Source organism: Aotus nancymaae, unplaced genomic scaffold (assembly GCF_030222135.1).
Source record: "Aotus nancymaae isolate 86718 unplaced genomic scaffold, 86718_ANA_hifiasm-v0.15.2.pri h1tg000029l, whole genome shotgun sequence".
Taxonomy (NCBI): domain Eukaryota; kingdom Metazoa; phylum Chordata; class Mammalia; order Primates; family Aotidae; genus Aotus; species Aotus nancymaae.
Genome location: NW_026988442.1, coordinates 75,694,569 through 75,722,003, shown reverse-complemented (window position 1 = coordinate 75,722,003; position 27,435 = coordinate 75,694,569). Strand labels below are relative to the sequence as shown.

Here is a 27,435-nt window from a genome sequence, read left to right as displayed (position 1 = left end):
TTAGTATGTGAACTTCAGAGGGCAGATTAATCAACTACTAAATATTCTTCATTTTTCTTCTTGGAACTTTCCAACACAAAAGACAGTTTATAGAAAACAAAGTCAGTGTTCAAAACAGCTGAATGAACTATCTTTTGATATTTTATTTGTTTTTGTTTTGTTTTCGAGACAGAGTCTCGCTCTATTGCCCAGGCTGGAGAGTAATGGCACAATCTCAGCTCACTGCAACTTCCACTCCTGGCTTCAAGTGATTCTCCTGCCTCAGACTCCTGAGTAGCAGGGATTACAAGCACGTACCACCATAACTAACTAATTTTTGTATTTTTAGTAGAGATGGGGTTTTGCCTTGTTGGCCAGGCTGGTTTCAAACTCCTGACCTCAAGTGATTCACCAGACTCAGCCTTCCAGTGTTAGGATTACAGGCTTGGTCTATCTTTTGATATTTTAAATTTAAGTTCTTAACACTTAAAACTTTGTGTTGCATTTTGATTAAGTTTTTAGAAGAAGCAGTTTATTTCTTAAATTTATATTTTAGAAAAATGTAAAGTTAGAAATTTTTCATTGTGTAATCTTTATTTCTGAGCTGAAGAACAAACACGTAGGTAGTTAGGACAGAAAGTTTATTCTCAGCTCCATTATGGTGAGTGAAGTGGGCCTTCGTGGGAGAACCAGGTTATCAAAGATGTAAGGCAACCCTACGTTTTCATCTCTTCCTGCTGACTTTAAGCTTGCTAAGCCCCCTAGATTATTTAGATAACGTACCTTAACTTTCTAATACCCAACATTAACATTTTCCTTCATCATTTGTATTAATCAACTAGGGATTAAAACAACAAAGACCTAAACATTCTAAAGCATTTTCCATTTATTATTTCCCCTGAAATATTCTTACACAGATATAAGCTGATGTTATTTTGGAACTATAAGTAAGTTTTTAGGAAGAATAGTGTTGAAAGAATTTTGTGCCAGTGCCTTCCACATGGTATATGTAAAATTTGAAAGGAACGACAGACATTCCAATTACTCTTTCAATATGCAGACTTAAGCTCATATGCTTCCATGCTTGAAAGAAACTAATTTAAGCATATCATTAAGGTAAGAAATTTCTCCTTGCTCCTATTTAAAACACTTCACTTTGGGGATGCTACATATAAACCTACTATAAAAAATCTGATTTTCATTTAAAACAATGTCTGAAACACTGCCCTTAAGGAAAAACATACAGGCTTTTTTTTTTTTTTTAATACAAAGAGACTCTTATTTTTGCATTACAGGATTCTAATTGTTATACTTTTGACAGTAGGATTTTGACACTTCCATTTCCTTATTCATAGTTTCAGAGCTTTGCTCTACTGGAAATTACCACTATGGGTTGTTCCTTTAAGCCCAGCTTTAATATGTTACTACTCCTGGGGTTAAAGCACACAAATGATCCCAAATGAGTTACACCACTGTACTCCAGCCTGGGCGACAGAGCGAGACTCTGTCTCAAAAAAATAAATGAAGAGAATATACATTGGCAGAAATAAAAAACACTGACAATCACTACTGACAAATGTCTCCGTACATTTTCTGTTGCTTATAACAGAATATCTGAAATTGGGTAATTTATAAGGAAACAAAACTTATTTTTTAAAGTTCTGGAGGGTGGGAAGTCGAAAGTTAAGGGGACACAACTTCTAAGTGCCTTCTTGCTGAGAAGCTGAGTGTGCTAGTTTAGTCTCTCCTTCTCTTACAAAACCACTAATGCCACTCCTGTGATAACCCATTCACGGGGGTACAGCCCTCAAGACCCAATCACCTCTTAAAGGCCTCACCTTTCAACAATGTCACTCTGGGGATTAAGCTTTTAAGCTTTTTTTTTTTTTTTTTTTGAGACAGAGCCTCACTCTGTTGCCTAAGCTAGAGTGCAGTGGTGTGATCTTGGCTCACTGCAACCTTTGCCTCCCGGGTTCAAGTGATCCACGCCTCAGCCTCCCGGGTAGCTAGGACTACGGATGAGCACCACGATGCCCAGCTATCTTTTGTATTTTTAGTAGAGACAGGGTTCACCATATTGGCCAGGCTAGTCTTGAACTGCCGGGTTCAACTGATCTGCCTGTTCACACCTGGGATTACAGGTGTGAACCACCATGCCTGACTGAGATTAAGTTTCAATATGAGTTTTGCAGGGGATAAATAATGAAACCATGGCAGCAAGGATGTGGAGAAAGTGGTACTGTGACATACTTGTGGGAATATAATTGAGTACAACCTCTTGGGAGGATAATCTGGTATTAGAAATTTTAAAAATGCATATGCATGCCCTTAACCCAGCAATTTCATTTCCAGATACCCATCTTGGAGAAATACTACCTCATGTAGATCTATAAAACAAGTATCATGGAAGGGTTTCCAAGAAACACTATTAATTATTTTAAAAAGTTGAAAAATAATATGTAAAGTATAACAAGACATACTAAACATACACACATCCAAAATAAAACAAACTCTATGTGCATCCGTGCATTACGAAGATCTCGAAAGACGCTGAACAAATTAAGAATGAATAATAAAGAAAAAGAATGAATAGAAAAGGTTGGGGCAGAGGATAGGTAGCATAAAAGAACAAAGGGAGTATCATTTCTATATTCTTTTAAAGATTCACGTGAAAGTATTAACGTATTACTTGAGTAACTTACATAAATATTATAACTTAAAAACAGAATAAAATTTTCCAGTTAAAAAGGATGAAAACCAGATTATAGATGCAAAATTCCACAAAAGTAAGTAAGTTAAACTGGCACTATACTAAAAAAAAAAAACTTGCACCTTTGCCAAATTGAATTTATTCAAAGAATCTAAAAATGCTTCAATGTTATAAAATACATTATTGTAAATCACTACAATTACAAAAAATTGATTGTTATTTATAGCAGTTATGTTCTATAAAGTTGCCACAATACTGAATTAGAGCAAACTGAATCATCGCTCCTGAGGGAAATTTAGGGTTAGGTTCCTTCATGCTTATGGTCACAATATTTTTGCCAACTGATTAACAGATAACCTTCTTTTGTGTGTGTTTCTGTTTAAAGATACCTTAATATATATTGTTGACTCATTAACACTTAACTCATGGCCAAGGGCACTGTAACTCATTCCTAAACAAAGTGTATCTAAACACAAGTAGTTTCTCCTTAAGGGACAGCACAGTCTTTCTGTGCTTACGGACACTAGAAACATTTCAGAACCATACTTGGGGGCCATTTTAAAAGGCAAAAATGCAAGCTGGGCTCAGTGGTGCATCACTATAGTTCCAGCTACTTGGGGGGCTGAGGCATGAGGACTGTATGAGGCCAAGAGCTGGAGGCTGCAGTACACTACAATCACACCTGTGAATAACCACTGTACTCTAGCCTGGGCAACACAGTGAGACCATGCCTAAAAAAAAATAAAAGAGCTCATTAAGCATCTTCTTGGACCACAACAAAATAACACTACAAATCAATAATGAGAAATTCTAGAAACTATATAAATACATGGAAATTAAAGAATATGCTCTGGGATGACCAGTGGGGTCAATGAAAAAATTAAAGGAATAAAAAAGTTTCTTGAAACAAAATAATAGAAACAACATGCCAAAGCATATGTGATATAGTGAAAGCAGTACTAAGAGGAAAATTTATAGCTGTTAAGTATCTACCTAAAAAAAAAAAAAAAAAGGAAAAAAGAAAAACATTAAATAACCTAACGATGTATCTTAAAGAACTAGGAAAGCAAGTATAAACTAAACCCAAAATTAGTAGAATAATAAAGATCATAGCAGAAATAAATGACTTTGAAATGAAGGAAACAATATAAAAGATCAATGAAACAAAAAGTCGGTTTTTAAAAAAGATAAATGACATTGACAAGCTTTTAGCCAGACTAAGGAAAAAAGACCCGAATAAATAAAATCAGAGATGAAAAAGGAGACATTACAACCAATGCTACAGAAATTCAAAAGATTAGTGGCTACTATGAGCAACTATATGCCAATAAGTTGGAAAATCTAGAAGAAATGGACACATTTCTGGACACATACAACCTACCAAGATTGAACCATAAAGAAATCCAAAACCTGAGCAGACCAGTAACAAGTAACAAGATTAAAGCTGTAATAAAATGTCTCCCAATAAAGAAAAGCCCAGGACCCGATGGCTTTACTGTTGAATTCTACTAAATATTCAAAGGACTCACACCAACTCTACTCAAACTGTCCCAAAAAACAGAGGAAGAGAAAATACTTCCAAACTCATTCTAAGAGGCCAGTATTACCCTGGCACCAAACCAAAGACACATCAAAAAAGAAAACTACAGACCCCCATCTCTGATGAATACTGATGCAAAAATCCTCAATAAAATACTAGTGAACCAAATTCAACAATACATTAAAAAGATAATTTATTATGACCAAGTGGGATTTATCTTAGGAATGCAAGGACATTCAACATATACAAATCAATCAATCTAATACATCATATCAACATAATGAAGGACAAAAACTATATGATCATTTCCAATTGATGCTGAAAAAGTAGTTGATAAAGTTCAAACTCCCAAAAATGGGATATAGAAGGAACATACCTTAACATAATAAAAGCCATATATGACAGACACACAGCTAGTATTGTACTGAATGGGGAAAAACTGAAATCCTTTCCTCTTAGATCTGGAACATGACAAGTATGCCCACTTTCACTGTTATTCAACATAGGACTAGAAATTTTAGCTAGAGCAATCAGATAAGAGAAAGAAATAAAGGGCATCCAAATTGGAAAGGAAGAAGTCAAATTATCCTTTTTTTGTGGATGATATGATCTCATATTTGGAAAAACTCCAGCAAAATCTATCAGAACTGATAAATTCAGTAACCAGTAAAGTTGCAAGATACAAAATCAACATATAAACATCAGTAGCATTTCTACATGCCAACAGTGAACAGAGTGAAAAAGAAATCAAAAACGTAATCCCATTTACAATAACCACAAATAAAATTAAATACCTAGGAATTAACCAAAGAAGAGAAAGATCTCTGAAAACTATAGAACACTATTGAAAGAAACTGAAGAGGACACACAAAAAATTGAAAGATATTCCGTGTTCATGGATTGGAAGAAGCAATATTGTTAAAATGTCCATACTACTCAAAGTAATCTACATATTTAATGCAATCCCTATCAAAATGCCAATGACATTCTCCACAGAAACAGAAAAAAAAAAAAATCCTAAAATGTATATGGAAATCACAAAACACCCAGAATAGCCAAAGCTAAGTTGAGCAAAAAGAACAAAACTGGAAGAATCACACTACTTAACTTCAAATTACACTACAGAGCTATAGTAACCAAAACAACACGGTACTGAAATAAAAATAGACACATAGATCAATGGAACAGAATAGAGAATCCAGAAACAGATCCACACATCTACAGTAAACTCATTTTTGACAAAGGTACCAAGAATACACATTGGGAAAAAGACAGTCACTTCAATAAATGGTGCTGGGAAAACTGGATATCCATATACAAAAGACTGAAACTTGATCCCATCTCTCATCTCTCACCATATATAAAAATCAAATCACAATGAATTGAAGACTTAAACCTAAGGCTTCAAACTATGACACTACTACAAGAAAACATTGGGGAAACTCTCTACGATGCTGACGTGGGCAAAAATTTCTTGAGTAATACCCCACGAGCACAGGCAATCAAAGTAAAAATGGACAAATGAGATCACATCAAGTTAAAAAGCTTCTGCACAGTAAAGGTTAACAATTGACAAAGTGAAGAGACAACCCACATAATGGGAGAAAGTATTTACAAACTATCCATCTGATAAGGTATTTCTAACCAGAATATACAAGGAGTTCAAACAACTCGACAGGAAAAAAAACTAGTAATACAATTTTAAAATGGGCAAAAGATTTAAATAGACATTTCTCAAAAGAAGACATACAAATGGCAAACAGGCATAAGAAAAAGTGCTCATCATCACTGATCTTCAGAGGAATGTAGATCGAAACTGCAATGAGGCATCATCTCACTCCAGTAAGGCTTATATCAAAAAGTCAAAAAAATAACAAATGCTGGTGAGGATGTGGAGGAAAGAGAACCCTTGTACACTGTTGGTGGGAATGTAAATTAGTGCAATCACTATGTAGAACAGTTTGGAGGTTCCTCAAAAAACTAAAAAGAGCTAGCACATAATCCAGCAATCCCATTGATGGTTATATACCAAAAGAAACGAAACCAGTATATCAAATTGATATACTGAGAAGTATCTTGCACTCTCATGTTTACTGTAGCCTGTTCACAACAGCCAAGATTTGGAAGCAACCTAAGTATCCATCAACAGATGAATGGATAAAGAAAATGTGGTACATATACACATGGATTACTGTTCGGCCATAAAAAATGAGATCCTGTCATCTGCAGCAACGTGGATGGAACTGGAGATCATATTAAGTGAAATAAGCCAGGCACAGAAAGACAAAAATTGTATTTTTTCACTTATTTGTGGGATCTAAAAATCAAAACAATTGAACTCATGGAGATAGAGAACAGAAAGATAGTTACCAGAGGCTGGGAAGTGTAATAGGGGTTGAAGGTGGGGGGTCCTGGAGATATTAATAGGTACCAAAAATAGCAGAACAGGGGGACTACAGCCAATAATAATTGTACATTTAAAAATAACTAAAATAATGGCTGTGTGTCGTGGCTCACGCCTGTAATCCTAACACTTCGGGAGGCTGAGGTGGGCACACCACTTGAGCTCATGAGTTTGAGACCAGCCTGGGCAACATGGCCAAACCCCATCTTTACAAAAAAAAAAAAAAATTAGCTGGGTGTGGTGATGCGCCTGTAGTACCAGCTACTCAGCAGGGTGTGGGAGGATGGCCTGAGCCCAGGAGGCAGAGCTACAGTGAGTTGAGATAGCACAGCTGCACTCCAGCCTGGGTCACAGAGCCAGACCTTGTCTCGAAAAATAAATGAAACTTAAACAATACAAATGACTAAAAGAATATAACTGGATTGTATATGACACAAAGAATAAATTCTTGAGGGGATGAATACCCAATTTTCTATGATGTGATTATTACACATTGCATGCCTGTTTCAAAATATCTCATGTACCCCAGAAATATATACACTCATGTAACCACAAAAAAATTTTTAGTCTCTTTTTAAAAGGCAGAAATGTGGCATTAAATAGACTGTGAAAAGGACACTTGTTTACAGTATAAGAGCTGAAACAAGAAGGTAGAGCATTACTGTGTTTGACTTTAATTGGGAATGTCTGTACTGGATGATGTAAATATTCTGCCACTCTGCAAATGTATAGGTCTGGCATGACGGAGAATGATCACAAAAGTGCTGTAAGCGTTCATGTTGGGGTTATAAATGCATTTTAGTCAGTAGGTGAATTTGCAAATATGCAATCCACAAATAATGAGTATCAACTATATTAATTTTTTTTTATTATACAGAAAATTTCCAACTAACACAAAAGCAGAGTGAATAGTATAATGAACCGCTCTACATATACATTACATAATACAATTATATTTCAAAGGGAAGAAATGCTAGAAAAAGGTCTGATAAAATTCAACACCTCCTCCTGATAAACAGAAAACTTGGATGAGAAAAAGAACTACTTTTAATCTACTTTTTAAACTTTGCCATTTATTTTCTAATGACATTTTATGTAGTACCCTTAAGTCAAAATAACTCATTTAGAACTTGAATTTCTGCTCTTTCAAAAATTATTCATTGTGTGACTCCCTGAAATACTAGAGAATCTACTAGCGTTGCAAAAACAAACAACAAGAAATGAGATACAAACATTTGAAAGAAAAGGACATAATAATCATTATTTGTAATGCCTCTCTTCCCCTAAAAAAACTGAAACGCAAACAGACTTGGAGAAAAATATTTGTTTTGTACAATAAAAATACAAACAGAGCAAGAACAAACAATACACAAAAGAAGTTCAAAATATTTAACATACCCGAAAAAGAAGTTTAATCTAACCAATGAGTGAAACACAAATTTAAGCAACAATGGATAAACCTGAACTTTACACAAATGGGAAAATATATATATGAATAAATAAATACAGTCATACTATGAAATACTATGAAATCATTTAAAAAAATGACGCAGCAGGACTATACGCACAGACGTGAAAAAATTTCCAAAGGAAAAAGTGTAGGTTATAAAATAATACAGAGTATTATAAAAATTTTAGTTCAAACACACATATACACTCACACGCATCCCCCAACTTCCCCATAAAAACAAATCTGAGGCTGTACTCCAGCCTGGGTGACAGAGCAAGATTCTGACTCAAAAAAGTCTCCACCTCTACTAAAAATACAAAAATTAACTGGATGTGGTGGCAGGTGCCTGTAATCCCAGCTACTTGGGAGGCTGAGGCACGAAAATCGCTTCAACCCAGGAGGCGGAGGTTGCAATAAACTAGGATCGCCTCACTGCACTCCAGCCTCAGTGACACAGTGAGACTCTGTCTCAAACAAACCAAAAACCCCACAAATTTGTAAAGAAGGATTACAGTCAGTTTTCCACTTTATCCATGATTTAATTCTATAATGCTCGAGTATTTCATGAAAAATGGTTATTTTTATAATCCAGAACAAATTTTTCTATTTCGAAAAAAAAATTTGTAAATTATCATGTAGCACTACATAAAACACTGGCATAGAGTATGAACTCATTTTTGTAAAAGAAAGGGTCAATTTTTGTTTAAGGCAATTTCTATCATTTTAAACTTCTACAGTGTCTTTTTATTCCCTTGGGAGGGGAACAACAAGTGAATTACATTTTCTGCTTTATTCTTTAGTTTCTGTGCTGTTGGAGTTTTAAAATATTGCCTGTGCATTAATTTTCAATTAAAAGGAAAAAGGTTATTTCCATTTAGTCCCTCCAAAATTCCCACTACCTGTATTTATTTTTTTGGGACAGAATAACAGATAGTTAATATACAAATAAAAAGTGCTGTAAAATTCCTAAATTAAAAGCTCTTAAGAAGGTTTTAAACCTTTCAGTCTGTTCACAACACTGACACTCATAAACTTTCCCTATCCGCCCACCATTAGCATGTATCATCAATAAAGTCCCTACACCTTGCAATTTGTTTCAGGTTTTGACGCAAGAGGCACTATCAATTAAGAGACTATAACAATTTGTCGCAAATGGAAAAAAACCACTAGCAGATGGTATAGGAAGAACATTCTCAAATCCGAAAATCTGCAATGTTTCGAAATCCCCAACTTTTTGAGTGCCGACATGACCCTCAAAAAAAAAAAAATGCTTGTTGGAGCATTCTGGATTTCAGAATTGGGATGCTCAGCCAGTAATGCAAATATTCCAAAATCCAAAAAAATAATAATAATCCCAAATCCAAAACACTTCTAGTCCCAAGTATTCTGGATAAGGGATACTCAACCTGTATACTTTTTCACTTATGTGATGCTTCATACTTACGTGCTGCCAATTAGAGTGAGCCACTGGACAACAAGTGTAAGACCCAGAAGACAATGCTCTATTATATGAGTATAAAACACCTATTTTATTCATCTGTTATTCAGTAGGGTTATTATGTGTTGTGTACCAAACAAATAAGAAAATAAGCAGTAGTATCTTCAGAGCTGACAACAGAAAAATAAGACACATAAAACACTACAATGGAAGGGAAGTAACTGTCATGTTCATTAACATGACTCAATTATCAAAGGCTTACACTGCATCAAGCATAGAGCTAAATACTTTATAAATATTACTATATAACATCTTATAAGCTAGTTATTAGTATACACTTATTTTAAGAGAAGACACCGAGGACTGGAAAGGTTATGTAATTTGCCTAGAGTAATAGATTGTAAGCATAAATCCAGGATTCAAACACAGATCTGTCTTACTCAAAAGGTCTTATTCATAACCACTGGGAATATCAGTCACTGATGTGTTTTAAATGTTGAGAAGAGATATGGCAGTAATAAAACAAAGGGAAAGTGTGAAGGGAAATATTCTTGGTTCAGGCTTACTTGTAGCATGCATTCTATCTTTTAATTTGCTAAATTACTATGTTTAGGAAACAAAGTGCCCAATTTGGACAGAACAAAGGCTCCCAGTGTAACGGGAGAAAGATGAGTAAATGAAGGATTATAATACAATGTGACTGACTACTGGCAGAATAAATGGCCCAACCTTTCAAGAAGGCAAATCAATATTATTCAAAAATTTAAAATTCCACCAGTACTCTTCTCAAAGTCCATCAGTATTCATCTATTTAGGGGGAGCATACCAAAAAAATAGACAAACTCTTAACAATGGTGGCCTTGAGAGTGAAATATATGTTTAAAGTACTGGAACTTTAAAAATAATGGGCATGTATTAATTCTACAATAAAAAATATTATAAAACACAATTAATATATGCTATATTCATTGGGCACAGTGGCTTGCACCTGTAATCCCAGTACTTTGGGAGGTCGAGGTGGGAGGGTCACCTGAGGTGAGGAATTCAAGACTGGCCTGGCCAACATGGTAAAACGCTGTCTCTACTAAAACTACAGAAACCAGGCATGGTGGCACATGCCTGTAATCCCAGCTACTTGGGAGGCTGAGACAGGAGAATCGCTTGAACCCAGGAGGTGAAGGTTGCAGTGAGCCAAGATTGTGCCACAGCACTCTAGCCTGAGTGACAGAGCAAGACTCCATCTCAAAAAAAAAAAAAGAAAGAAAAGAAATGCTGTATCATGGCACATATAAAATACTACAGAAGCAAAGCAGAATTTAAAAAATAATGGGCATGTATTAATTCTACAATAAAAAATATTATAAAACACAATTAAGAAACACTGTATTATGGGGCATATTAAATACTATAGAAGCAAAGAACTCTGCTAAAGAGACAGAGGTATCTTTCAAAGCTTCTAGCTTCTGTTTGTATCCACCAATTACTATGAGACTCTGGGTAAGTAGCTTCATTCTGAACCTGTTTCCCTCATTTATAAAAGGGAATAGGAATGCTTGTTCTCAGCTGGGTGCCATGGCTCCCAGTACTTTGGGAGGCCGAGGTGGGCGGATCACTTGAGGTCAGGAGTATGAGAGCAGCCTGGTCAACATAGTAAAACCTCTCTCTACTAAAAAAAGTACCCACAATTAGCCAGATGGAGTGTCGAGTATCTGTAATCCTAGCTACTCAAGAGGCTGAGACAGGAGAATTGCTTGAAACTGGGAGGTGGAGGTTGTAGTGAGCTGAAATTGTGCCACTGTACTCCAGCCTGGCCAACAAAAGCAAAACTCTGTCTGGGGGCGTTAAAAAAAAAAAAAAAAAAGAATGTTTGTTCTGCCTACTTCACAAACTTGCAGGGATGAGCAAATGTGAAAAAGTGTGAAAAGTATAAAGTTATAAACTAATGTCAACTGATATTTTTAGACAATTCTGAACACTATAATAGGTCAATTTTCTATAAGAAATGGAGGTCTGTCTAAATGATCTTAATGTTTCTTCTCTATTGTTAAGGCTAAATTTTTGGCATTGTCCAAAAGAACTTTCTACAATGAGTATATTCTGTATTTGTGTTATATGTCCAAAATAGGAGCTGCTAGCCACATGTGGTCATTAAGCTCTCGAAATACAGCTAGTGTGATGGAGTTACTGAATTTAAAAATAAATAGCTGCATGTTGTCAGTGGTTACTGTACTGAATTGCCCAGTCTTACCTTCTGTCCACTTCTCTCCTCATCTAGATAATTACAAATATAAAAATATTAACAAATGGTAAGTTTCTCAAAAACACTCTTCACTTAAATAATTAAAACTTTACTCTTGGTTTTTTTCAATTTTTTTTTTCTTAGCTACTCCTTCTCCAGCTGAAAATAATTAAACTTTAGAGCAATGCTAGAAAAGCAGCTTGAAGTCTTAGATTTCATCAGAGTCTTTAGGGTCAAATTATTTGTAAGGATGTCTTATAGGAACCTAAAATTGATTAACCATGGGTTAATACTTTACAGTGACTTTTAAAAATGAAAACAGTTACATGTTTTTGTTTTGTTTTTAAAGATTTACTTTGGTCTGTGAGGAATATGTAAGACAAAAAATTCAGAGACTTTACCACAAGAGCTTCAATAATTAAATCAATCCTACCTTTAGCTCTGCTTGTATGAACTCTTGCACGCACCCAAACAACTTCATCAGCTTTTTGTACTGTCAAGTCTCTAATCCGAACCAAAACTTGCTCTGCAATAATAGTAAACAATTTTTATATAGTAAAAGAATTTTTAAATTCAGAATTTACAAAAAGATCACAATTATTTCTGATAGCTAGCTTAAGTACTTGGAACCATTTTGAATAATTCTCAATCTTTGACAACAATGTCCTCTCTATCACGTTCCATATGCAATTTGCCTCAAGTTTTGTGAATTGTGCTTTCTAAACATATTTCTAAAGTCCGTTCAATTCTCTACCATCTTTACTGCCGCCATACCAAACCAAGCTATTATCTCCTACTATTTTTTTGGCTGAGCACAGGGGACTTTATTGATGGTACACGACAAGGTGGGGCTCCCTAGGCCCCTCCCTCTTCAAGGGGTCTGCATGGAAACTGTAAGGAGGAACAATTCAGTGTGGTGGGGGACTCAGTGTGGTGGGGGACTCAGTGTGGCAGGGACTCCCCAGCAGTGAGGGCCTCTCTTCCTCTCGTGCTCTCGCTGGGGCTGGTGGTCCAGGGGTCTTACTCCTTGGAGGCCATGTGGGACATGAGGTCCACCACCCTGTTGCTGTAGCCAAATTCATTGTCATACCAGGAAATGAGCTTGATGAAGTGGTCATTGAGGGCAATGCCAGCCCCAGCATCAAAGGTGGAAGAATGGGTGTCGCTGTTGAAGTCAGAGGACACCACCTGGTGTTCAGTGTAGCCCAGGATGCCCTTGAGGGGGCCCTCTGACGCCTGCTTCACCACCTTCTTGATGTCATCATATTTGGCAGGTTTTTCCAGACAGCAGGTCAGGTCCACCACTGACACGTTGGCAGTGGGGACACGGAAGGCCATGCCAGTGAGCTTCCCGTTCAGCTCAGGGATGACCTTGCCCACGGCCTTGGTAGCGCCAGTAGAGGCAGGGATGATGTTCTGGAGAGCCCCACGGCCATCACGCCACAGTTTCCCGGAGGGGCCATCCACGGTCTTCTGGGTGGCAGTGATGGCATGGACGGTGGTCATGAGTCCTTCCAAGATACCAAAGTTGTCATGGATGACCTTGGCCAGGGGCGCTAAGCAGTTGGTGGTGCAGGAGGCACTGCTGACGATCTTGAGGCTGTTGTCATACTTCTCATGGTTCATGCCCATCATGAACCTGGGGGCATCAGCAGAGGGGGCAGATATGATGACCCTTTTGGCTCCCCCCTGCAAGTGAGCCCCAGCCTTCTCCATGGTGGTGAAGACGCCAGCGGACTCCACCACGTACTCAGCGCCAGCATCGCCGCCCTTGATTTTGGAGGGATCTCGCTCCTGGAAGATGGTGATGGGATTTCTATTGATGACAAGCTTCCCGTTCTCAGCCTTGACAGTGCCATGGAATTTGCCATGGGTGGAATCATACTGGAACATGTAGACCATGTAGTTGAGGTCAATGAAGGGATCATTGATGGCGACAATATCCACTTTACCAGAGTTAAAAGCAGCCCTGGTGACCAGGTGCCCAATACGACCAAATCCGTTGACTCCGACTTTCACTTTCCCCATGGTGTCTCAGGGATGTGGCTGGTGATGAGAGGCAAGAGATGTTTGTCTGTCGAACAGGAGGAGCAGAGCCCTGTGTCCTCTTCTAATTCAATCTCCTTTGAAGTCAGTTTCAAAATTCAAATCTGAATACTTCAATGACGTATAAGGCCAAACACAGCCTATCCTGCCTAGGATATGGAACTTTTGCTTGCCTGCTATGGTACATAAGTCAACTAGTCTCTGCCAAGTCTGGAGAGTCACAGTATCTTATCAGGACACAGTGACTCTAACTGAGCTAATCAAAATCTTTCTCTGGGACTAAATATACAGATGCTGGGAATGAAGCTCTCTTTCCTGGGATTGCTGCACTGAGATGGTGGTGCAGGCCCAGGGCTGCAGCTGTCATCTTTCCTGCTACATGTTTGCAGGATTCAAGAAGGAAGTCAGTATCTTAAAGGAAACAGAGCCTAAAGGTGGAGAGAGAAAGGCCTGTAGATGCTTCTTGAGCCCCAAGATCCAATCATGCTTGATGTCATCTCATACCTTTTCCTATGAAGTCTTTTGGCTGTAAGCGAGCCCCAACTATTATGCTCCTAATACTAAACAAAATACTACACTCATCTAGAGTTCCCTAAACAGGAAAACAGCTACAAAACAACTACTATGTAAAGATGCATATATGATGCAACATTCAACAATCATTTTTGCTACTCTTCTAAATTCAATCATTTGATTAGAGAAAAAAATTTACATATTAGTTAAATTAAATATAGTAATAGACATGACATTACAGTATAAGAATACCTTGAGACATATAATAAAGTCAAATTATAAATACTATATGTCTTACCTAATTTTTCTAAATGTATTTATAATTTGCCTACTGAAGAAAAGATGCAGCTGCAGAAAGAATCTGATTTATAGGAGAATAAATACCATGGTTCTCATAGCCAAAAGCAACGAGAATGAAAGAGGAATTTTAAAGCCCCTGGCATCATAAGAGAATTTCTGCAAAACACTGCCAACAGACTTTATGAGTTACGCCAACTTCAAAGTCTGCTGTGTAAACTCAGGCAAAAGAGAGTGTGAAACAGGAAAGACAGACAAATCGGCAGATTTTAAAACGCAGATTTGAAAAATGCCAAGATTGAAAAGCAATGGCTAACTAAGCAATCAAAACTCAAAACCAAACAAAACAGAAAAGCATAAATCTAACAGACGTGATAATTAGGATAATTTTAGCAGTACTTTGGAAAAGAAAAAGGGTAATGGCTCTTCTTTCTTCTGGCATCACATTAATTAGCATAGGGTTCTCAACCTTTAATACACCCGAACATACTTGAAGCCCATGCCATTCTCTCACCAGTATGATTGGCTAAGAGGCAACGAGCAGTGGTAGTAGGATTTCAGTTTGAAAACTGCACTTTTAGGCCAGGCGCGGTGGCTCAAGCCTGTAATCTCAGCACTTTGGGAGGCTGAGGCGGGTGGATCACGAGGTCAAGATATCGAGACCATCCTGGTCAACATGGTGAAACACTGTCTCTACTTAAAATACAAAAAATTAGCTGGGCATAGTGGCGCATGCCTGTAATCCCAGCTACTCAGGAGGCTGAGGCAGGAGAATTGCCTGAACCCAGGAGGCGGAGGTTGCGGTGAGCCGAGATCGAGCCATTGCACTCCAGCCTGGGTAACAAGAGCGAAACTCTGTCTCAAAAAAAAAAAAAAAAAAGAAAACTGCACTTTTAAAGAGTCATGGGCATTAGAAGGATTAATGTGGAGAAACGGAAGCAGACGAGAAAGGAAACCACCTTGAGCAAAGTATTGGGATTTTTGCAGAAGTAAAACCAAAAGTAGAATTTTATTGTTAAATTACTATAACCATATTACATACATAGGTTATCTTTCTCTCTGGTTGGGGAAAATTGTAAGTGAAGAAGACAATAGTTTGTGGATTTGCCAGCCAAAGAGGAACAGCAATTATGTTAATTGCTGCTTTGGGCCCATGTTAAAGACTGAAACTCCAGTTACAACTCAAGGAAGCACAGTTGAGAAAGACACCTAACCTGAAAACGAAGTCTCAAGTGTCTTCTCCTGTTTGCCCTGGCAGAGAAATACCATCCCCTACACTCTACTATTCATAGTCTATTTTATGTAGATTGAGCATTCCTAACCCAAAATGCTCCCAAATCTAAAACTTTTTGAGTGCTGACATGATATTCAAAGGAAATGTTCATTGGAGGATTTTGGATTTTCAGATTAGGGATGCTTAAGTGGTAAACAAAATGCAAATATTCCAAAATCTCCCCCCCAAAAATTAATAAAGTCCGAAACACTTTTGTGATCTCAAGCATTTTGGATAAGGGATGTTCAACCTATACTCAATTATTTTATTTCATCTTTATGTTTTGGAAATGATTTATTTTTAGCAAACAATTTTGGTCTTTTCTTCAGCCTGGGCAGCAGACAGGGTCTTACTCTGCTGCCCAGGCTGAAGTCCAGCTGTGTGATCACTGCAGCCTTGACCTCTCAGGCTCAAGTGATCCTCCCACATCAGCCTCCTGAGTAGCTGGGACAAAAGGTGTGTACTACCATGGCTAGCTAATTTTTTTATTTTCTGTAGAGACGGGGTCTCACTATGTTTCCCAGGCTAGTTTCGAACTCCTGGGCTCAAGTGATCCTCCCACCTCAGCCTCTCAATTTTGGTCTTTTATTGTATACTTTTCTAACAAGGTTGGGAAAAGTGATTTTGTGATCATGTGGTTAATCAAACCTAACAATAAAATTAACCTAGAGGTATTTTATTTCCCAAGCATAGTATTTATAGGTAGCCCTCTAAATTGGAAGCAGTGCTTCCAATGGGTGAGAATGTAAAGGTCTGCAATTACTGCAGCAAAGAGTGAGAGACATAATTTGAAGTGTCTACAAACAGGAAAAAGACTGTCAAATAGTTGAGTAAGATAAATCTGTTGAAATTACATATATAAAATAGAAGTAAAAGAAATGCAAACATTTACAAATAAAACATCTACAGGTCTCAGAGAAACAACATGAGTCAGGTCAATTTTAAAGTAATATAAAGCTGGAAGCGGTGGCTCACACCTGTAAGCCTAGCTCTTTGGGAGACCAAGGTTGGTGGATTGCCTGAGCTCAGGAGTTAGAGACCAGCCTGAGAAACATGATGAAACCCCATCTCTACTAAAACACAAAAAATCAGCCAAGTGTGGCAGTGTGCGCCTATAGTTCCAGCTGCTCAGGAGGCTGAGGCAGAATTGCTTGAACCCAACAGGCAGAGGTTGCAGTGAGCCGAGATGGCACCGCTGCACTCCAGCCTGGGAGACAGAGTGAGCCTCCATCTCTTAAAAAAAAAAAAAAGAAAGAACTATAAAGATGCCAACACACATTAACAAAAAAGAGCGGTTATGAGAAAAGACAGACGGGTCTAAGAATAATACTTTCATTCCCAGACACTCAGGCTAAGAAGGAGCAGGGGTAGAGGCTTTAAAACTCAAATCATAGTACTGCCAAAAGAGCAGAGAAGATAGAAAGACCCATCGACTTTAGGATCAGATGGCCTTCCGTTCTAAACCCCAGTCTGGCAGATTCTGTGTAAGTCAAGTTTCTTATCTTTCAATTTTGGTTCCTCAGTTTTTAAGGATACTGTAGAGAGTAAGTGAGAATATAAATGTTTGGGAAGAGTCAAGTAGAATAGGAATAAATAATAGCTGAAAACAGAGAAGTAAAGTTGTGGGGGTTGGGGGAATTCAAAGAGATAGCTTTATTAAAGCATGCAAAAAGGCTACATGTGATGAAGGCAATTATTATTCACCACTCTCTATCTCTTAGACAGCAATTAAATCTTACCTAATCATTTAGGAATATTTAAAAAACATAATCTACCACTTAAAACATACCATTTAACCTACAATACTTATAACCTTTTTTTTTTCTAGAGTCAGAACCCTAAACTGACAATGTTTACATAGGGTTATGACATCTACTTGGATTATGTATGTCATTCAAGCATTTCAGAATTATGCCTTCAGAGTTATGCCAACCTTGCTTAAAACTTCATGAAGAGCTTTCCTGGAATTAGAAAGCAACAAAGCTTTATTTATTGTTACATAGCTACTAACCTGGTTTTTCTTGTGATTGTATCATTGAAGATATTCCATATCTCTCTTTAGCATAATCCTGCAAAAAAAATTTTTGCATCGTGACTTTTTATGTAAATATTAAGAGCACAGTAAACACATAAATACAAATAATAGAATACAAAAATGAATTTAGCTTTCAGGATCATTTTATTAATTCAGAAAGTCAGTAGTTTTATGATGTGGAAATCTGTCATTCATTTACATATGTACTCTAGAGAAAACAGAAAAGTACTCAGTTTCTGGTTAGTTTGTTTTGAAGATCACCACTCCTAGATGGATTTACCATACTTAATAGCACTCTCAGATAAAATTTACACATATGTACAACACATCTTAACTACCTTCTTCAAAAAGATGAAACTACTTCAAAGCAGGGACATAAATTCCCTCTGTGAAGGGAGTAGGATGAAGTACCACAGTTTTATTAACTTCCTATTACAGGAAGAAATGTTCAAAGAGAACCAAAGTTTTGGGTAAGCTTTCTGAGCACCAGATGTCCACAGTTTTTAGAAACTGGAGATGCTGGGTATAAGCTAACTACAACTTTTCTTCTGTAAAACATCATCAAAAAATTCACCAGCTTCCTGTTTCTAAAAACCAGCTTCAGGATACCAGGTTACAGGAGTCTGACATTGACAATATAATAATATCAAATTTCTTGTTACTGATTAGAGTTAGGAACAGGAAACAGGAGACCTAGGATCCACCAGTCTGGTAACAAAATATACTTATTAAATAGATAAGTGGCCTTTATTTCAATCTTACTTTACCTCTAAAATAATCTCTTAAGATTATTCCAGCTATAAAATGACTTAACTCTGCCACAATGTTTACCTTATATCTAGATCTATACTATTTGTAAGGGTACACTGATAGTTTATGTAATTAATCAGATTAAGAATACACAAAAATAATTGCCCTAGATTTTTACAAGGTAACTTAAGATCTGTATGAAACAGATTAAGTTTCTGTCACTTGACAGCTACCTGTTGGAATCCTTAGATCTGGAGGATGCTGGATTTTGTGTTTATACCAAAATAAACCAGACATGTTTAAGTTCTTATTGAACAATTTAAAGATAACCACCCCCTCCCAAGCAGAGTAGAGAGATACAGTCACACAATGAAGCCTGAGGGTAGCAGCAGATTAAATTGTGTGAAGACAAAAAAGTTGCCATCCATTCTAATCAGTACTATTAATATTTCGGTGACTCTCATTAAGTATTCTGAAATGACCTATTTCTCATGTTGCTTACCACAAATTCAGAATTCCTCATAGAAAAATTAGGAGCAAGGCAGAAATTAAGGCTTAACACTACTACAGCACACATAACTTGTAGGATGGTTTCAAACTTTGATTTCTGAAAAGCACCGAAGGATCACTGGGTGTTATGAATTATCCATGTGATTTGGGGTCACTTCACCTCGAATGCATTCTCGGCAACTCCTGTTACCTACCTTCCTGGGTCACTGAGAGGGAGAAAGTAAATAAAAATGACATGTGTTCCTTAAAGCTGTCACATGGGAAATGGTCATTAAACATATTGGCAGATGGTTTTGCTAAGTACTGTCATTACTTGCCAAAGCATTAGAACAGGAGGGCTGAGTACATATCGATTACTAGTGCTTATTAAAATTTTCCCAGGGATTGTGCATTACGTGCAGGACGTGCCTAACTCAGGCTCAAGTGTGATGCCGCGCTCCTACTTCCGGGGCGGCTGGTGCTTCCCGTCCTCCCACCCCGGGGACACGCTTCTAGCAGGCCGAACTCCCTGGTGACCCCGCGGGAAACGCGGTCCGGAGGGGTCTGGCCCAGCTGCTGGGGCGAGGGCTCTAGGCGTCCGGACCCCAGGCCCGTGGCCTGAGGAGAACGTGCCGACAGGGACCCCGAGGGCCCCGCTCCCCCTCCTCCCTTCCTCAGCGCGGCCCGGCCCAGGGGTCTGTCATCCCAGGCCCGGGAAAGGAGGAAACCCACTTCGGCCGCGTCCATGATCTCCCGCGGCTTCTCCTGACTCTTGCGGCTGGCGCTGGCGCTGGGCATCGGGACACGGAACTGGGCAGTGGACACCACCCTCCCTCGCAGGCTTCCGTAGGGCAGGCCAAAGGGGTTTCTCCCGCCCTCCCAATCTCCGCCCTCCCGACCCTCGGGTCTCAGCACACGCGCTTGGACTCCGCGTGGAGGGGCTGCTCCGGAAAGATCGCGAGAGCTGAGGCTATCTCGAGATCCCGGAGCGCCGACGGCCGCGCGCGGGGTCTCCTCCCACTCTTGCCCCGCCCCTTCGGGAGTTTTACCAGAGTTGGAGGGAATTCCCGGGAATTCGTGGTAGTTTCGCGGGATTGGCTCTGGGGGCGGGGTCTGGGGTTGCCAGTTGGCTGGCCGTAGGCCAGGGCGAATGCCAGCTCTCTTCAGCTTCGTCCTTGCGACTTCTGCTTCGTTCTCCTAACAGCCCTTTCAACTCCGCTCTGCTGTAACCACAGACTCGTCACTAAAACACGCACCCAAGCGCGGGCCTCGGTTTCTCCTCTCTTGGACTTTCTCGCCTTCTCTCTCCCCCCGGGCGGGGTCGGAGGAGGCCTCTTCGCAATCTGTTGCTCTGCGTGTTGGGACCCAGGAGTGCAGTTGGCTTGCCGAGGCAGCATGGGGTACCAGTCGCTGGATAAGTGAGACGTAAATACAGTTGCAACGGCAACAACAAACCCTCACAATTGCACTGATTGCCTGGATCTTTTGCAGTGTTAGGGACAGTGCGTAGTGTTTGGCCATTGGATGAATATCCCCAAGTTAGGCTTTTTTACAAAAAAAAAGTGTTTTTTTAAAAAACTGTCATCAGTTTTGAATTGAAATTGAAAATAATTTGGAGATTTGGTTAAATAATGTTTCACCTGCCAGACTTCGCACTCCGTCGTTTCGGCTGACTTGTAGCGTCTTAGTCTGGTACAAAGTGTTAAGGAGTGCACGTAGATCCCAACGCAAATGAAAGGTCTCTGGAGGCTCCCTCATGCAATAGTGAGAAGACAGCCATGATCTTTGCTCGCCTATACCTTACTGTCTAATTGCAGGTGGCATGAAATTTTATTCTCTATTTAATTGATCAAAGATTATTTACAAACATCTACTTTGTGCCAGACATTATATCAGGTGCTGGCAATAAAAAAGATTAATTCCTAATTCCTATTCTTAATGTTACACAGGGACCTAGGCTGATAGATGTGCCATCTTGATACATTCGTCCATGATTAGAGTCAGGAAAAGAAATTAGCTCTTAAAGTGGCTGCCTGGATGTGACACATTTCATATTCTGCCCCTAGTTCATTGGCCAAAACAAGTCACATGGCCATTCCTGAGTTCACAGGGGAAGGAAAATTTACTCATTCCTTGGGGAGCAACACGGAATATTCCTGATCAATATCACATTCCATTAAAAAAGGCATTCCATTATACTCATGGGGTTCAAACACAGAAGGGGGTCTGTGAAGTTGCTTCATCCTGGAATTTTGTTTTAAAGCTTTGATTGCTTCAATCAGATGTAGTCCTAATGTATGGACTGTTTATCAGAAATCTGAATACAAATCCCATCTGTTACCCCTTTGCTAGGGTAGTGATCTTACCTCTTCATCTGTTCATGAGGCTGTCCATGTACTTCTTTCTTACTTTGGCCCCATTGCCTTGATAAGAATATTCTTATTTAGTCCTGGAGTAAGGCTGTAAATATATATTCTTGTTTCTGGCCCTCTTTCCTGATGGTGATAGAAAAGAAGCATTTGCCAGATCAATGGCCACATGTCATGTGCCTGAGTTCTTAAGAATCTGCTGTAGTAAAGGTGCTACAGCTGCAACTGAGGCTATGACTTGGTTGATCTTGCAGTAGTCTACTGTCAATTTCCTGAATATGTCTGTTTTTTGCAGGAACCACACTGGTGTCAATGGGAATGTGATGGAGACTACCAACCATCAGGTCTTTAAGGGTTGCACTGATCACTATTCCTCTTGGGGGACATGTTGTTTATGATTTACTATCCTAGTTGGGAGCTGGGAAAGTGATTTTTAGATATTTTATCTTAGCTTTATTCAGTATGGTAGCCTTATTCCGCAGACCAAGGAATAGGGGAACAGCTCTGCCATGGCACCCTGGCTGCTTTGCAGGATCCACATAAGCCATGTAGGCGAGGGCTTGAACTGTAGCTAACTTGAATCTTGGAAAAACACCTTGTGATCCTACTGGAACATGAGAGGATGGAAGGCTATCTCCCACTCACTTCACTGTCTCCCTAAGAGGCTGTCATGGGATGGTTTCTTACTATCTCCCAGATTCTGATGAGGTATGTGACTTCTTACCACCTTCCCTCAAGGGAAATGCAGAATACAAAAATGTATATAATGTCTTCTCATCTTACTGCTTAGCTGGAGTCTAGAAGTGGCTCTTCAGCAACAGAGTGTCCCACTACTCATGTTGTAGTCATTTGGTGCCTTTTGTTTCAGTGATGTCCTTATTGGTATATGGGACAAGACTCACAGGGAGCTGGCACCTTTGGCTTGTTCTTTTCTCTGTCTTCTCTCTCTCTTTTTAAATTAATTTTTTTTTTTTTTTTTTTTTAGATGGAGTCTCTCTTTGTCTCCCAGGCTGGAGTAAATTGGCATGACCTTGGCAACCTCCTCTACCTCCCGAGTTCAAGTGATTCTTCTGCCTCAGCCTCCTGAGTGGCTGGGTCACAGGCACCTGCCACCACACCAGGCTAATTTTCATATTTTTAGTAGAGACATGGTTTCACCATGTTGCCCAGGCTCAAAGTGCTGGGATTACAGTTGTGAGCCACCTCGCCTGGCCCTTTTTTTTTTTGAGACAGGATCCCACTCTGTTGCCCAGGTTGGAGTGCAGCAGTACAATCAAAGCTCACTGCATCGCTGACCTCCCGGGCTCAAGGGATCCTCCCACTTTGTAGCTGAGACTACAGGTGTGCACCACTATGGCCAGCTAATTTTTGTATTTTTTGTAGAGATGGAGTTTCACCATGTTGCCCAGGCTGGGGGCTTATTCTTGTTTTCACTGTCTATGAAAGTAACAAACTGTCTAAATCTAAAAGCAGCTTGTTACAGCTTTATTGATGGAATCAGTCAGGCCTTGACCTTTCCTTGCTTGTCCTGTATGTTCCTGTCTTGACAGCAATCAGTGTGGGACTCTGCCAACTTCCAATATGATGTCCATCCCAAACTATACATTTAGGAGCAGGAAAATGACTTTTCAGTAGGCCCCTAGACCCATGGACCCATTTCATTCTAGGTGTTGCTGTTAAAAGAGTTGAAGCACCATTGTGATTTTTAAATTTATTTTTTTTCAAGACTGGGTTATGAGACTAGCTATTTTTTTTTTGTTTTGTTTTTTAGTAGAGATGGGTTTTCCCCATGTTGCCCAGGCCGATCTTGAGCTCTGGGCCTCAAGTGATCCACCTGCCTAGGCTTCCCAAAATGCTGGGAATACAGGTGTGAGCCACTGTACCCCGCCACCATTGTCCGTTGTATGTGGTTCTTTTCCCCCTGGAACAGAAAGAAGCTCACAGGACATCTGCTAAGTAGGCTACATGGGTCATTCTTTGTTCTAACATTCAGGAATTTCATAATATTTATCAGTCTGTGGGTTTAAATTCATCATTATGCTGGACAGTCCATGGACCATTTCATCTGGAAGCTCATTAGTTCTGGGAGGTGAGGTTGCAGTTTTAAATATGGTGGTCAGGGTAGGCTTCATTGAGAAAATGACATTTAAAGATTTGAAGGCACTGAGAGATATGCCTGTATACGTATTTGGGGGAAGAGCATTCCAGGCAAGAGGACAACTAGTGTAAAGGCTTTAAGATCGGAGGAGCAAGAAGGCCAGTGTTCTCTACCTAGGGTGACATCTTTAAGGCCTCTGAAGTGTGTAAGATTCTTTCTCTATCCTGAATGACTCTAGTTTGCCAAGCTTTTTAAAAAATTGTGAGCAAAAACACCTAAAAATTATCCTTCTAACCTTTTTAAAGTCTACAGTTCAGTAATGTTAACTATATTCACATTGTAGTGTAATAAATCTCTAGAAATTGTTCATCTTGCAAAACTGAAATTCTGCACCAAGGAGCAACAGCTTGGCATTTCCTTTCCCCTAAGTCCCAGGCAACCAACATTCCACTTTCTATTTTCATGATTTTGACTACTTTAGATATCTCAGGTAACTGGAATCATATATAGTATTTGTCCTGTTGTAAATTGCCAGGCTTTTTGAGTTCTTGTATTGCAAATTCATTCTGGCTCCAGCCTCGCTGTCATGTTGAATTTAGCTATTACTTCTCTCATGCCTGCATGTAATCCAAATCTTAACACCCCTATTTACCAGGTGAATCAGGTGGGATGCCTTTGGCTGCGAATAAGAGAAACCCTGACTCAGACTGTTTCAAACAGTAATGCATTGCTCAACCAGTAGGAAGTTGGGGAAAAGGGAGAGTCCAGGTTTGGTTGACCCATGCATTCAGCAATGTCCTCAGGGACCAGGCAGTTCTTTCTTTCTCTCAGCTTTGAAGGCTTCATCCTCAGGTTGGTAGGAAGACAGCTGTAGCAAGTTCAGGCATCCAACCAGTTGTGACAATATCAGGGAAGGAGACAGACCTCGTACCTTTTGGTGCCTCTCTCTTAAACATAGAAACCGTTCCTCAAAATTTCTGCAGCTAGTTTTCCTTCACACCTGATTGGCCAGAATTGGATCTCATGCCTGTGTTCAAACCAGTTATTGGTAAGGGAAATAGGATCAGTAGGCAATCAGGCCTACCCCAGCATTTTGGCGGTGGGTTGGGAGTGTTGCCTCCACTGGAGCACACGAATACCTGGGAGAGGGGTGGATGCCTAAATAAAACCAGATTCTGTTAGGAAGGAGGAAGGATGAGAATGGATGCTGAGTAGACAGCCAGCCGTGTCCACTACATTCACTGTGTGATTTGAAGAGTCATTTGACATCTTGGATCCTCGGTTGTCTCAAGAAAATAAGAGTAATGGTGTTTTTCTCATATGAGGATTAAAAGATATAATAATTAAAAGAGAAAACAGTCCATGGCACCTACTGCTGCTGATTTCAGTGGTTCTCAAATTGTGGTCCCTGGACCAGCATGTCAACATCAGCATCACCTGGTGTTATGGACTGAAGGCATAGTCCCACCTGTACCTCTCCAGCTCATATGTTGGAGCCCCCCATTACCTCAAAAGGTGACTGTGTTTGGAGAAAGGGTCTTAAAAGAGGTAATTAAATTAGAACAAGGTAATTGGGGTAAGCCCTAATCCAATATGACAGTTGTCCATAGAAAGGGAAATAGGACACAGACACATACAGACAAGAGGGAAGGCTGTGTGAAGGCACAGGGAGAAAAGGACCATTTACAAGCCAAGAAGAGAGACCTCGGAAAAAAATTAATCCTGCCAATATCTTGATCTCAGACTTTTAGCCTCCGGAACTGTGAGAAAATAAATTCTGTTATTTAAACCACCCAGTGTATGGTACTTTGTTATGGCAGACCGAGCAAATGAATACACCTGGGAACTTGTTAGAAATGTAAAGTCTCTGGCCCCATCCCAGACCTACTGAATCAGAAACTCTCAGGAAACTCTCAGCAGACTATGTTTTAAAAGCCCAATAGGTGATTGTTATGAGCAAGGCTGGCCTAGTTGTTAAGGATATAGGAACCTACCTAGCCTGGGTTCACATCCTGACTCTACCACTTACTAGCTATGTGATTTGTGGGTAGTTTTAAAAACTTTTCTGTGTTTCAGCTCCTCATCTGTAAAATGGGGATAATTTTAATCCCTACCTCTTAGGTTGCTATGGTGATAAATAGGTCCATCTAGATAGAATTTAGAACAGCACCTGATGCATAGTTAATGCTCAACAAGTCTGAGCTACCATTGAGATACATAACATGTATATGGTGAATCTGCATCTCACTTGAAATGGTTGAGTTTGGAGAAACGGATAGCCAAGCTTATTGGAATTATTTGTAAAGTGAGGACCTGAGAACTCCCTTAACTTCCTTGAGTGAAGTTGAATACTCCACCTATTTTGGCTGCTTGACACTCTTTTTTCTTACTTCCTGGTTTATGTTTGTGATGTGGGAAATGTAAATTGTGCCAAGTTCTTTCGAGTTTATGCAAATAATACATGGCACACATTGTTATGTTTCGCTTCATCCCCTGTGAAGGCCTTTTGTCATCAACTTTATATCCTGTTCCCATGAGAACTTTACCTTTTTCTCCTCTTTGCATTCTGTTCTTGATGGATTATCTAGTTTCTCACTTGGACAACTTATCCTCTTTCCCTGACAGCCTATTTAAAACCACCTTCTATTAAAAACAGTTTTCCATCAAGGCATCTAGATAGTCATTTCCCTTGTTTTTCATTTGCCTTTTATCTGAGACGATTCCAATGGTTTTACAGTACGCAGCTGCCACTAGATACTAATGACATTTTTCACTGAGCCCAGCCTTGTTTCTGTATATTTGATTGTCTTCAGTATTTTATGTGAGTTGTAAACACACTGGGTAGAAACAACTCAATAAATGACAAACAGTAAAATGAATACTAAAAAGTTATAGTCTCATAAAATGAGAGCAAGTGAGGCCCCTCTCCCAAATAGAAGTAAGCCAGGGACATCAGGATGTTATGAAAATGCTGGATGGCTGCTACTTTCCCTTAATATAGTCTTTCAGTCCCAAACTTGTTGTTTTTGTAATTCTGCCCTGCAATATGCAATTCTCTTTCCTTCTACTCACCTTCTCAATCACTCTAGGAAACACAATCATTCATTTATCACTGAGGCCTGAAATCTTGGTGCCATTTCTTATTGCTTTCTCTTCTCCCCACCATTCAAAAATCTAGCAAAATCTTTCAGCTTTTTCCTTTTTTAACATATCCATCTCTAATGAATCTTAAAGACCAGAGCTTTTGTAATTGTGGAGAACTGGAACATTCAAGGTAAATCATAATTCATTTGGTGAGATTATCTTGTCTTATTTTGTAAATCCATGTATGACTGCAGCCATATCCAGAATTTTATAAAGGATGTTAATCCCCAACCCCAATAAATTATAATGTAAAATACAAATATAAAATATATCACACTGTAAAAAGAGTTCTACATGTGCGAGGAGGTGGGGAAAAATCAAACTCTCAGTAATAGCAATTTCAAGACTCTCCTGGGACTCTTGTCTGACTCTTCCTATTCATCACTCAGCCTCCTTTTTATGGTTTTCTGCTTTGCTCACTTTAACACAGTACCCTTCAGTATTCACTATAAGCTCAGCATTGTCACTATCAGGGAGTATGTGGTTTTATCATCTACCTTTTAAGGAAAAGTTTTTACTTTTAGAAAGGCACCTTACTGATAGTTATTTTCTCCAACCTAATTTTTTTTTTCTATTTTCATTTATGGTTCTGATTTTATTTATTTATTTATTTTGAGACAGAGTTTCACCCTGTCTTGCCCAGTCCCAAACTTGTTGTTGG

At 39.1% G+C, this 27,435-nt stretch overlaps 2 protein-coding genes across 2 annotated transcripts in view; both read right to left on the bottom strand.

Moving 5' to 3' along the window:
* Nucleotides 1–20,033, bottom strand: part of DARS1 (aspartyl-tRNA synthetase 1) — an 80,081-nt gene extending 60,048 nt beyond the window's left edge. Inside the window, exons 1-3 of the mRNA XM_021668945.2 lie at nt 19,896–20,033; nt 17,901–17,958; nt 12,194–12,286 (exon numbers count right to left, since the gene is read on the bottom strand). Coding sequence (XP_021524620.2) covers nt 12,194–12,286; nt 17,901–17,958; nt 19,896–19,961 — 217 coding nt within the window. The 5' untranslated portion in view covers nt 19,962–20,033. The remainder of the gene's footprint in view (nt 1–12,193; nt 12,287–17,900; nt 17,959–19,895) is intronic.
* Nucleotides 12,705–13,788, bottom strand: LOC105734037 (glyceraldehyde-3-phosphate dehydrogenase-like). The gene has a single exon (XM_064382804.1). It carries the CDS (start codon nt 13,786–13,788, stop codon nt 12,781–12,783), a length of 1,008 nt encoding a protein of 335 aa, XP_064238874.1. The 3' UTR covers nt 12,705–12,780.
* Nucleotides 20,034–27,435: the final 7,402 nt, after the last annotated feature.